This window comes from Pimephales promelas, chromosome 11 (genome assembly GCF_988280905.1).
Source record: "Pimephales promelas chromosome 11, fPimPro1.hap1.1, whole genome shotgun sequence".
In the NCBI taxonomy this organism is placed as follows: Eukaryota; Metazoa; Chordata; class Actinopteri; order Cypriniformes; family Leuciscidae; genus Pimephales; species Pimephales promelas.
Genome location: NC_142779.1, coordinates 30777696 through 30791697, shown reverse-complemented (window position 1 = coordinate 30791697; position 14002 = coordinate 30777696). Strand labels below are relative to the sequence as shown.

The 14002-nt window shown below is 38.8% G+C and overlaps 1 protein-coding gene across 1 annotated transcript in view; it reads right to left on the bottom strand.

The window, feature by feature from the left end:
• The window catches only part of micu1 (mitochondrial calcium uptake 1), a 112711-nt gene that overhangs the window by 20604 nt on the left and 78105 nt on the right, over positions 1-14002 (bottom strand). The window contains exon 6 of the mRNA XM_039673542.2: positions 2099-2213. Coding sequence (XP_039529476.1) covers positions 2099-2213 — 115 coding nt within the window. The remainder of the gene's footprint in view (positions 1-2098; positions 2214-14002) is intronic.

Genomic DNA, 14002 nt, shown 5'->3' with positions numbered 1-14002 from the left:
CTGAGTTATTACAGTAACACAAATTGCATTCACATATTGATGACATCATACCCTCGGGCGGCAGGCACGGCAGATTCCACCATAGTCATTGGCGGTGTACGTGAATGTGTGGGCGGAGGCATCAAGATAGGGGTGTGTTTATTTCGGGTTGAGGCGTGTTTGTTTTGGTGATTTCAAATATTAACTGTATTTACCAGAAATCCCTTACTGCATCTTTATTGGTTAAAAATATAATTATCAATATTTTTTCTACTTTTTTCCGGGGGAACGGCGCAAGGCTGGTGGTGTGAGCCTTAATAAACGTCACCACATAGGTCTACAGTCTCATGGAGGAGCTCAGGAAGGATAAAAGGAGGAGTGATGACAGTGAAGGAGAATAGAAGACCAGGTCTGGGACATTTATGTTGTTTTTAGTTTAGCGACAGTCATCTGTAAGGGGCTGCCACTTTATTTTATTTTTGGTGTTTGTTTATTTTGGGATTAAAGATAATGTTTAACGTTCGCAAGTTCCCGCCTGCTTCTTCCCATAGCATTTAAATGTCATTACAACACTAAATAAAGTATTTTTGACCAAAATATCACTCCATGATCTCCATTCATGTCAGGTGAAGATTTCAGTACATCAGTGGCCTGATAAAAGCTGTTTAATCCTACATAAAGGCCTGTACATACCGAGACGAATATCAGCACGCGTTATTCGTCAGCGTTTTCAACGCGTTTTTTCCAAGCGATTTTCACTGACGATGAGCCAAGTGAACATGCAAATTCATTCCCTGACATTAGATGGCGCCAATTTGTTCTGCAAAACAACTCCATAACGTTTCTCTTTTATCAAGATGTTTGTAGTCCCCGTCACATTTGTCATATAGTTCTTTATGTTCTAGCACCAATGAGAACAGCAGCTCTACATTCATCTTGCCTTGCATCTTCCTCGTCTTATTTCTTCCTGGCTGTGTAGACGGCGAAGCGTAGATCTTCTTCACCGTTGCATATGTGTACTCGGCAAGACCGTTTTGTGTTTGAGCGCCCCCAAGTTATGTTTTACTGTCTCTTTAGAAGCTCCAAACACGTGAGCAAAAGCGCCAATCTCATTGGTCGGATAGTTTTTGACGCGGCGCGTCAAACTAAAAAAACGAACCTGAGGCGTTTTTTTTAAAATGACGCTTTTACGTGTGGCGTTTTATGCGTCAGTGTGAACACTCACTTTGGTGCCCTTTGTTTAGTCACGAGGCGTCAAACGTCGGCGAATAACGCGCGCGAAATTCTTCCCGGTGTGAACAGGCCGTAAGGAATTCAAGGAATTCAGTGCAAGTCGACCTTCTTTCTCAATTTTCCACTTTCGTGACATGTTTGTGGCTGCCATTTTTCAGCTATAGAAGCACGCAACATCCGATTGGTGAAGCTTGCTCGCTCTCATTGGCTATTGTGGGTATCCCGTTGGAGGCAGCCCGATCAAGAGTCGTAAATATCGGATATATTGGATCGGGGAGGCTCCAACTCAATCGGGAGTACGAAAATAATCTTAATTACACCACAAAATTGAGGAATTTTGAGGACAAGTCTCAAACTGGGCCACGCCCCCCGATCGTTTGGGGGGTGCAAATCGGATCCAAAATCGGGTTTAAAATTTACCAGACTTAGCCACACAAAAAGTGATACAAAAGAGATAGGCCGTGTGTCCACCAAAGCGTTTTTAGCCAGCTGAAAACGCTAGACGCTCTGCTGAAGGGCGCTTGAGCGCGTTTTGGCAGCGCAGCGTTTTTTTCTGTTGAGACGTCACCTTCCACCAGCACAGTTTGAATGTTGTGACAGTTGGTCAGTGTGGTTTAGTCCCGCCCCTCCTCCACTGTGATTGGACGGCTGGGTAAAAAGTGACAGTGATGAGCGCTGCGTTTTATCCAAAGTTGAACATTTTTCAACTCTCGGCGACCAGTAAAAAACGCCGAGCGCTTCAGCGTGAAAAAAACGCTCAGCGCCTCGTTACGCTCACGGTGTTTAAAAAAGGCGGTGCTCCCATTGAAAATATACAGTATGCTAGGCACGTGGAAAAACGCTTTGGTGGACACACGGCCATACAGACAGAAACTCAGAGACTTACTGGAAAGGACGGTTGTGAGGAAGATGTAGTCAGAGAAAGAGATGAGTCCACACTCCCCCAGTGTGTAGAAAATGCTGTCCTCGTCCGCAAACCTCTCCCTGTCCTGAGAGATCTTCTGTAGGTGCCCAGAGAGAAACAGAGGAGAGAGTCAGCAATGCTTCTGTGGAGCACCATCTGAGTTCTGAGCTCCACAGAGAAGCAGATACAAGGGAACTAGCATGCTAACACTGCACAGTACAATCATGCAAGTGATGCAGTCATACAAGACACAAGCAAAAGAGATAACAACATGAAAAGATCATTAAAGCAGACATTTCAGAAGTGTCACTTATAGAACAGCACATGAGATGGGCTGTTTCAAAACCAAGTGAGCTGCCTACCTAGACAGCATTTTTTTGGCATGGTCAAACAATCAAATCAAGGGGGTCCCCATCGTAGATCTCTCTCAATGTTTAAATCAAGTGGATTGTCTAGCTTAAACAACATTTTTGAGCACCATATTTGAGGCCAAATGTTTGTCCAAAGTAGATTTCCTACCAAAATAGCATTTGTGGGCATTATATGAATGTGCAAATGCTCAAATTAAAGGAGTAGTTCACTTTAAAAAAAAAAAACTTTTGCTGATAAGTTACTCACCCCCATGTCATTCAAGATGTCCATATCATTCTTTCTTCAGTCGAAAAGAAATTAAGATTTTTGATGAAAACATTCCAGTATTTACTCTATATAATGGACTTCAATGGGAACCAAACGGTTCAAGGTCCAAATGAGAGTTTCAGTGCAAACTGCAAACTGTTCAAAGTGCTTTAAACGATTGCAGACGATGAATAAGGGTCTTATCAAGCGAAACGATCGGTCATTTAAAAAATGAATATAAAAAGTTAAAGTTTTATGAGCTCAAATGGTCGCCTTGCCCTGTTCTGTGATGCGCGTTCGTGAGTCTCCTGTTCGAACTCGTTCATCTTTTTCGAGTCATGACTCGAAGGGTCCTAGATCAGACCCATTATTCATTGTCTGGTGTCGTTTAAAGCCATTTGAAGCAGCACTGAAACTGTCTTTTGGACCTTGAACCATTTGGTTCCCATTGAAGTCCATTATATGGAGAAAATCCTGGAATGTTTTCATCAAAAACCTTCATTTCTTTTCGACTGAAGAAAGAAAGACATGGACATCTTGGATGACATGGGGGTGAGTAAATTTAAAGCAAATTTTTTTTAAAAGTGAACTAATCCTTTGAGAGGGGTTTCTACGTAAACAACATTTTGGTCATTGGAGAAGCATTTGACCATTTGAATCAAGGGCTTATGCACATTTTCATAATCATATGTGTGTTTAAATGTTTAAATCAAGAGAGTTGACCATCTAAACTGCAGTAGGTGCATACCTAACAGCGCGTGATTGATGATGCTCAACAATGTTGTCTAGGTAACCAGCTCTGATATGCGTATATTGAACAACAGCACAGTAAACCACTGATTTGGCTTCACAAATCGCGAGATCACACTGTATTTGTCATTTCTGCAGTAAACTGTTCACATTCTATGAGCATGTGCGAAAGTGACTCCACAGTGGTGTGAACACAGTTTGCTACCTGTTTTTGACATAGAAAGACAGAAAATGTACTCATTAGGACCCTCAAGTGTGAAACACAAATACTGTACACACACACAAATAGCATGCCAGAGTTCAGCTTTTTGCCGATTTATTGTTACCTCTGTCTGGGGTGGTTCCCATCAGTGTGTTGTGGGGAAGAGAGAATGGATTAAAACAACCTGACCATTGGCGCAGACAATCAGGCCCACCACACACCATGTGTGTACAAACACACCATAACATACACCCAATTCCAGCCATTTTCACTTCATGCTAACACACATTTATGCAGCGTCCCACACATACTTCCTCTGTGGCAACATGATACAAGCTGATAACACATGATACACGTAGTAGCATCAGTAATCAAAAACAGAAAGTTCGATTTCCCCCTGAAACTCTTATTAGCGGTGTTCGCTAATGCTAGCATTGCTACTGCTATTATTTGAACCCCTTCGCCGAATTTTTGCTTGAAATACCTTCAGCAAATATCTGTCAAACATTTTTGTATAATGACACTGTGCTAGTTGTCATTCGTATCACTTTCTCACCAAATAATATAACAATTTGAACTCAACTGTTGAAATCACATGACTAACCAAATACTACTCACTTTATCATCATCAAAATATTTTAAATGATTTCCACTCACATCAAGTGAATATTCCAGTAATACCATTGGCCTAATAATCCTACAGTACATAAGGTTGGTCCATCCTCATGGTGGCTGCCATGTTGAAATCACATGCTACACACTTCCCTATTACGGGATGCTTCTAGGTTGCAAGTTAATGAAAACGAGTGAGAAATTATTCAGTGTGATGCTCACAGTGCATACATATTCTGTAGCAGCTACACGTTCAGAGTACATCAGTCGTATACTCGTTATTGAGGTCTATTATGGGATGTAATGACTGCACTCAATAATGTCCACTCTGGTTTCGGATACCACTGCAAATGTCTTTCCCGCAAACAGTGGACTATTTAAAGGGATATACTCAACCCAAAAAAGAAAATTCTGTCATCATTTATCTCACCCTCAAGTTGTAATTGTTTTATTGTAAGTTGTATTGGAACTTTGGCACCATTGACTTCCATAGTATTTTTTGTTTCTTCAATTGAGGAATTGAAACTTGCTGGCCTCGAAAAGTTATTAAATACATAGTTAAAATTAGGGCTGGGTTTTGAGACAAAATTCACAATTCGATTCGATTTTGATTCACAAGCTTGCAATTCGATTCCATTACGATTCGATTCAATATTGATTATTTTGGATATCAGTTACAATAAATGGCAATTTTTTTAATCAAATCTCTTAACTAATGCTGTAAACTATGGGAGTCTAGTTGTAGCCTACTAGGCTTCATCAGCCTAATATGAAGGTAATAATTAACTGTTTTGTAGCTATACAAACACTTAAATTACACTTTTATTTATTTTTATGATAAGAAGATTATATGAAATGTAAACATTTAAATGGTGGCTGTCATAAAAACTTGCCAGATTTATTCAAATATGCATTAAATATTGAAGAACATTAAGATTATAATTAGGGCTGGGCGATATGGCCAAAAAATCATATCTCGATATTTTTTGGTCAAATGGCGATATACGATATATATCTCGGTACTTTCTATGTTTTCTATTTAGATAAAGAAAATATTTATATTTAATATATATATATATATATATATATATATATATATATATATATATATATTCACATTCGGCCCAATGATATCCTACAAACAATGTTGATATTGAAGGATATGGAAACAAATATAATATAGGCTATGCAATATATTATGTGCAAAAAGCTTTTGTTTTTATATTGACTAAAAGCTAAACTCAAAATGAAAATAAAAACAAAAGCACAAACTAATTATATTAGCCTGCATTTGATTACCCCATTATAATCACTTTCACTTTCATTAAAAATATATACTTGTAGGTTTAAAATTCCACATATGGCACATTTATTTTCTCCAACAACAAATATTTTAGCAATATGTTTATTTTAGTCAGAATTATTGCGTACTACGTAGTACTATTCACGCGCATGCGCGCGCCGGCGCTCGTTCAAGGAAGCATGAATTTTAGCGGAGATTCACTTGCAGAAGCTCGTCCTCTTCTGACATGGACATATTTGTTGTGAAATGGACATATTTGCTTTACTTTCTAACATTTACAGATGGAGAATATACCTGTGAAATGTAAGTTGAGCACTGAGGAAAGCACATCTCAAACGCATTAAACAGCGCAAGTATATCTGTCAGTCAGCAACAGTGTCTGTCAGAGCATTTGACAGGGCGGCAAGCTGCCTTAAACTTGTTAACTATATCAAAGTGATTTTGACGCAATTAATATAAGCTTGTGTCATGTTTAGGACAAATTGTACTATGTAGCCTAGCTACTTTCACTGCAGCAGCTCACACTGCAACCTCCGCTATTTTTCAGATGTGCTCATATCAAACTACTGTATCGATATAAACGGTATTGCCTCATTCCATATCGTTTCAAAAAATATAACGATACATCGTACATAGGCCTACTCGATATATCGCCCAGCCCTAATTATAATGCATATCTATGGTGTATATATTTAGCAAAATGCTCCTCTAGAGTTATTTTTTCTAGCTGACTAACGAGTTGATGTGGGTTTTCTGAGGTAAATATGACGATACATGACATTGATTACAAGGTATTTAACTGACATTTTTCCACAGTTGAAACGCTGATTGAGCAAATCAATGTGACATGATACGGATTTCGATAAGTTGTACCCTATCTTTTAACACACTTTCGGATGCTCATTCATGTTTATTTGGCGCTGTGACTGGTATTATTATGCCGCCAGAGCGATCTCACGCCACAGCGCCAAAACGTCATTTATGTTTTTGAATTTCTAAGGAAAATGGACGTAATTTGAAAGCTGAGACTTTGTTTCATATCAATAGTAACAAAGATTATTGCGATTTTTTGGATGTGCGCAGCCGCGATACAATCTTCCATTCATTCAAATGAAACAGGATGACTATCGATTCTTGAGATTTAAGAATCGATATCGGTTCGTAAAAATGAGAATCGATTAATATCTAGAAATCGATATTTATTACCCAGCCCTAGTTAAAATAGTCCACGTGACTTCAGTGGCTCAATCTTAACTTTATCAAGCGACAAGAATACGTTTTGTGCGCAAAAACAAACAAAAATAACGACTTTATTTCAACTATTCACTTCCTTCTCTATGAGCCTCTAGTCAGTAAACGTAGTGTGATGGCGTAGAGCTACGTCACACGTAGGCTCACTATTGGCCGACGCTGGTCATGTGTGTGGTGCGTGTGACGCACAATAACAGAAGCTTACGCTATTAAACTAGTAACCTGATTCGAGGCAGAGGGAGAAATAAATGAATAGTTAAAATTAAGTCGTTATTTTTGTTGTTTTTTTGCACACAAAAAGTGTTCTCGTCGTTTGATAAAGTTAAAATTGAGCCACTGTAGTCACTTGGACTATTTTAACGATGTCTTTAATGACTTTTCGAGGCCAGCAAGTTTCAATCCCTCAAGAAGCCTATGGACCAGTATGGAGGAGTGATCCAGCTCTCGAAGATGAACGAAGGTCTTACGGGGTTGGAACAACATGAGGGTGAGTAAATACTGACAGAATTTTCATTTTTGGGTGGAGTATCCCTTTAAGTGGATATAGCATGTGATTTAATAAACACCCTGTCATTGCAACCACCTAGAACACCCAAGCAACTGCATATAGGAACCATATTGTTTTCATACCATTGAATTTGACCACATGGAGGGTCAAGCGTGTGCATTGGGGACAAGGTAAACAGGTTATTTTTGTACCGGTTCTGAAACTAGTCAGAGTGGGAATACGCTCAAGCAGCTATAGCAGGTGTGGCGGTTGACGCTGACAAAACCAAATGTGTTTGTGTGGGCTAATAAGCTCTGGGCACACTGTGTCCCTGTTGTCACCTTCAGAGACACTCAAGCAGTCTTACCCAACATTAGCAGTGCGGGTGTCAAACACACTGGCATTTCAGTGCAAAACTATAACAGCCTTTCTACAGTCTCTGTAATCCACAATCTCAATGTAGACATATTGCCAACATGTTAACGTTTTTGTTTTATATATTTATCTTTTACCCATGACATTGACAGAATTTTCCATCTTTCTCTGTTTCCACTGTTATATGGGAGAGAGCGCTATTATACATCTTTTGAAAGAGTACAGAATCCCTAGATCCAAAAAAAGCAGAAACAAGCGATAGCAAATGTAAGCAGATGCATAAGTAAAATAAAATAAAAAACTGCCAAATGTTACTGAATGAAATGTCGACCCAGGATATTTCTTTTTCTCTTTTGATATTTCAAAAGTCGTCTGAATGGATGAAAGGATGTGGGTGGTGAAAAAACGAGAAAGAAACAGAGCTGTGAAAAGCTTTTAAGCAGTCATCTCCAGCCAGAGAAACAGGAGACATATTCAGAGCTCAAATACCTCTCATTGGTGCCCATATCAAACTGGGCATGAAAGGTTTTGTCAAATTCTTAAACTAACTTTTTTATTTTATTACGGGGCAATAACTTACACCTAAAGCTCATTTTTATGAGATTGTTTTAGCAGCTCTAACCCCTGAGGCAGTAAATACAGATATCTGACAGCTGAAGGTCACTGCAGAGGCACTAAATTCAAACTAAACGAATAACTAGATTAGAATACAATCTTATACAAGTTGATATGACAAATATAGCTAACACAAAAACATTTGTTGGCCTAGGGGATTTTTTGCTCTATTTTTTCCCTAGATCTTTTAAACAAAGGAGATATTGCCATAATGTATACTACACTGATTTATTGAAATTTGTTTTCTCCAGGTTTAACTACCTAAATAAAACTTGATTCTGGTTTCGAGATGCAAAGTATGTGAGCTTTCCAAAGGCCACTTCTTCTAAGACAATGAGCATTTGCTGTTAATCTCAATGAAATTATAGAAAAGATCTTGTCGATTAACATTTTTTTAAATATTTATTAGTGATAATAAATAGGGGTTGCTTTAAGATAATGAAAGTGCCTATGCTCATTTACAGGTTCATAATTTTACTAGAACAGTGGTTCCCAACCCTGGTCACGGAGTACCCCCCTAACTGTGCATTCACACCGGACGCGAATAGCGCGTCAATTTTGCACCTACCGCGTCTAGTTATACGCTTGAACACTTTGAATACATTCGTGCGTTGAGAGTGAAATTGACGTGTGTAAAAACGAAAGTTTGAGGCGAAATTTACGCGTTCCGCCTGTCCCGCGAGCCCAGTTTGTTGACCTGTTGTCCCGCATCGGAGCAAGGATCACCCTCGCCCTCATCTGTCATTTATTTTTGTTTTGATGATAAAAAGAGCCAGCCTCAAAAAGTTATAACCTGTCAAGTGATTTTTTTCTCTCTCACGTCCAGACACGAACTTATGCACATGTATGTTGGTTGTCTTTATATTATAATATTATATCTCATATAATCTAGATATGGAATAAATAACATTCGATACAAAATGAACATGTCTCGTATATTGAAATAAAGTTTTAAGTGATAAAACATTTGCTTTGTTGTGCATTCCCAGATAGCAAACTGACATTGAATCAACGTGGAAATATGACATTGAAACAATGTTGATCTGACATAGTTTTGCTCATCGAATTAACGTTGAACCAACGTCAGACGCGTCATTCTTTCAAAACTAACGGAAAATCAACTTGAAATCAACGCGTTGTTTCAACGTTATGAATGCAAACCAATTTTCGATTTTCATTTAGCTTTGAAGAATGCCGCGTCTGACGTTGGTTCAACGTTAATTCGATGAGCAAAATTAACGTTGTTTCAATGTCATGAGAGACGTCGTTTCCACGTTGATTCAATGTCAGTTTGCTGTCTGGGTTAGAACCACCACACCAGGCATTTAGTCATATTACAAAACAATATATTGAAGCATCCAGATGCTTCACAACGTGAGCAAGCAGCTAGGCTCCTGATTGGTTAACGCGGCGCGAATTGACGGCAAAGTTCAGATTTTTCAACTCGGTCGGCAGGCGGGAATTTGCGTCAAACACGTGAATGCACAAGTGGCACTAACTAAATCATTCGCGTTTAACGCGCCAGACGCTCAATTCGCGTCGCGCTCTACGCCTCATTTACACCGCAGGAATTTTTTACGTGCATAACACGTCTTAGCATTGACTTAACATTGAATTCACTCGCACCTGACGTGCTATTCGTGTCCGGTGTGAACGCAACATGACAGTACACATTTTTGACACACCATTTCAGGTTTTGAAGTCTCTGTAAAGTAATGCGTATTCGCATATGACGTTTAGCCTAGAGGAACTAATAGCAGCCTTCAAATGCGTGAACAGAAGTTGTGTTGAAATGCAGTGAATTACAGTTTATCCTTCATTTTAACTTCTTTTGCCTCACATTAATAAACCCTATTCAGAGCAGCGCCATGACAAGTATGAAAGTGAGGCTGTGAGGGATAGACTTTCCGTGTTTACAATGGCATCCGCTGTAAAAAGCTGAATAAAGCGGCTAGATTACTTACAATTTTCCACAGCTTACAGATCGTGAGTTTTTTGTCCACTGAAATTTCTTGGAAAGATATTTTTTCCAGTGTTTTATGAGCAGAACAATCCGAAAACACATTAAATAACAGTACAGCCCATTGAAGAGATGCATGTCTATCCCTCACAGCCTCGCTTTCATTCTCACTAAAAATCAAAGATGGCGCTGCCGTGAATACCCAGATAGCAAACTGACATTGAATCAACGTGGAAATATGACATCGAAACAACGTTGATCTGACATTGTTTTGCTCATCGAATTAACGTTGAACCAACGTCAGATGCGTCATTTTTTCAAAACTAACGGAAAATCAACTTGAAATCAACGCGTTGTTTCAACGTTATGAAAGCAAACCAATTTTCGATTTCATTTAGCTTTGAAGAATGCCGCGTCTGACGTTGGTTCAACGTTAATTCGATGAGCAAATCAACGTTGTTTCAATGTCATGAGAGACGTCGTTTCCACGTTGATTCAATGTCAGTTTGCTGTCTGGGTAAGGCGTATAACAGTAAAAATAATCTTCCATTTAATATGATGCTTGATCTTGAATAATATAAGTGTTTTTATATAAATAACATTCAGAAACTGAATTTGAAATGAAATTAATAAGGATCAATAAAAAAATACTGATAAAACCCCAAGAAATTACGTTTATTGATCAGGACTGATATTTGACATGCAGAACATGGACCGATGCACACGGCGGCGCTGTTAAGGACAAGTTCGTGTTAAAGAGCTGCTAACAAAGTAATCTTTTCACAATGTTCTCTCTCTTAAAATGTAAGCGAGAGTAAATGTCAACATTGCCATTTGTCTAAAGAATTGAAGTCTGTCAGGTAAAAGAACAGCTTATCTGATATTTTATTCCAATCGTTACTCCTGAGGTGCTGTAAATACTACTGTAACTACATTAATTGTGGCGTCAGTTTTGCTGTTTCAGTTCGAGCCCGAGTTCAATAATGACAGTCAAGAAGAACAAGCTGATCGACCCAAACCACCTTTGCAACAAAAGGTTGTGGTTACAACGCTGAGGAATAGCATTTTAAATGTCAACGTAAATGTGGTTTTGACAAAGTGATAAACTCACAGTAAATCACTGAAAATAATGGCAGCACTACAGACAAGGCATTTAAAGCAGGCGTTTTCTGTTAGAGAGATTCACTCCGTTTGGCTTCGTTTGAATGTATACATCGTTATATTACACACTAAAGGAAAGGAGAAAAACAATTCCCCTTTAAATACTGTTGATGTAAACAAATGAAGTTATAAATTCATTTACATTGTATATTAATGTATAGGGAAGTTATATATTAAATTAATAATGAACTAATAATATTTTAGAGGAAAGAAAATCCAGAAAGAGTTGATTCAGATGATCCAACAGCAGTGCGTTGGGCACTGACACACTTGAGCTGAAAGAGCTGAACAGCAGTTTGAACCACTTTACTAATTAGCTTCCTCAAACACATCTTATATGATATTAATCAGACATATCCACAACATAAATGTACTATTACGAATTACATTTGCACCAATAATGAAGTGAAAAATGTGCTAAACATATTGCAATATGCTAAACAGTCTTTAAAGTGTTAGGAAAATAGTACTCTAGTAACTTAAAAATGCATGCTTGCAGGACATCACTTGTCCTCATAAATTGTGGTTCTCTTTCAAGACCCTCTGGATTACTTTCAATTGGGAATTGTTCAGGGTAATAGCGTCAGGGTAACCAGACATGCCATAATAAGAGGCATCATGACAAATAAATGTTACATTTTCTACTCAATATGTCTGAGGTTATTGACCCTCCCATATTAACTTTCATTTAAAGGAGACAAAATTCCCTTTTGAAGAAAAAAATGTGTCTGCAGTGTGTGTTTTTCTTTTGTCTGGTTCATATCAACAGCATTTACAGCTGTAGGTACTGTGTAGTACTCTGCTGTCACTTTAATACACAGATATAATATAAACACATGATTTCTTTCCCTGTTGTTACATTCACAGACACAACAGACTGTGTTTATGTGAATTTTTGTGTGTTTTTTTGTGACATGACCTTGTGTGTATTTGATAGTTTAAGTGCAATAAGGCGTGAAAGAGAACTTATGGCGCTTTTCCACTGCATGGTACGGTACGGCTTGCTTCAGCTCGCTTTAAATGGTACCTGGTCTGTTGAGGTTCTAAGGGTACCGTACCGATACTAAATGTGACGTGAAACAATGCATTTCAGACAGAATCGTCAGTACCAGCGTCATTGTATTTGCGACCAATAGACATCGACAAGAGAAACCAAACCCGCTAGATTTAAATAGCCAGTAAAAGCCACCGCTGTTATCGATCAGTCTATAATCCCACCCACTTTAAAGAGGTACTAACTGCAGTGGAAAAGCAACTGAGCCAAAGCGAACCGAGCCGTGCTGTTTCGAGCCGAGTCGTACCACGCAGTGGAAAAGTGAAGCGAAGCGAACCGTGCCGCACCGTACTGAGCCATACCAACAGTGGAAAAGCGTCATTCGTTTAATACTCACAGGAAGCTCCAACTAACATCCAGCTGTGCGGATTAGAGCCCGGCCGATGAAGGATTTTGAAGGCCGATACGATACATACGATACGATACGATACATACATACGATACGATCGGCCGGCCGATATTTTATTTATTTTTTTAAACTGGACATGATAGTCACAAATTTTGTCATGCTTATTTGAGTTAAGAGAACTGATGGGGATGATCTTTTAATTGTTATTCAAGCAATGTATGTATCGTGAACAATTCAACGAGTGTTGCCAACAGGAACGGTGTAGAGTGCCCTCTGGTGGACAAACTTTACAACTCCAACACTCATGACATGGTTCAAGCGTGTTTCGTCTGTTTTTATGTTATTTTTGAAATATTCATTTATCGGCCATTATAACTGCCGATACCGATAGTTTGGAAAATGCCTAATATCGGCCGATAATATTGGTCTGCCGATATATCGGTCTGGCTCTAGTGCGGATGTGTGCGCTCAGAAAACCATATAGTATATCAGAAGTTTAAACTGATATGGCTTTAAAAAGTTAGTTTTTGGCAGAGCATCCAAGGCACGAGATGTAAAGGCTCCGCCCTCATTTGCATTTAAAGATACATGCACTAAAACCGCATGTTTTTGAAATAAATTATCCTTGGGGTATTTTTACCTCAAACCTCATAGACACATTCTAGGGAAGCCTGAGACTTATATTACATCTTGTAAAAAGAGGTCCCCTTTAAAAGGTTATACTCATTTCACTTGAGGCTCTTTTCTTGAAAAGACAGCCAGATTAATTTCCAGTGCCACCGTTTATATGGAAAGGACAGAGTCCAAGAGCACAGTCCTGTTAAGGCCCAGATTCACGCCAAGCCGAATCGAAGAACAAACTTCTATGACGTTATTTTTAACAAAACCAGAACAAAACGGTGTTTGTTTTAGGACTTCAAAACACCTTACTAAAGTGAACCTTCCAGAAACATTCGATGTGGCTGGTGAACTATTGGTCCATGGCGATTACGTAAAAGGTAGGAGTGGCTCTGAGGCTTCGCCTTCTCTGATGTGTAAATCTTCTCTGGTTCATTTCTTAAGTTCAGTCCATCAAGATCAGACATCCACGAGTAAAAACATGAACACGCTAGAGAGCTGCTTCAAAGACTTGTAATTCTAATTGATAGA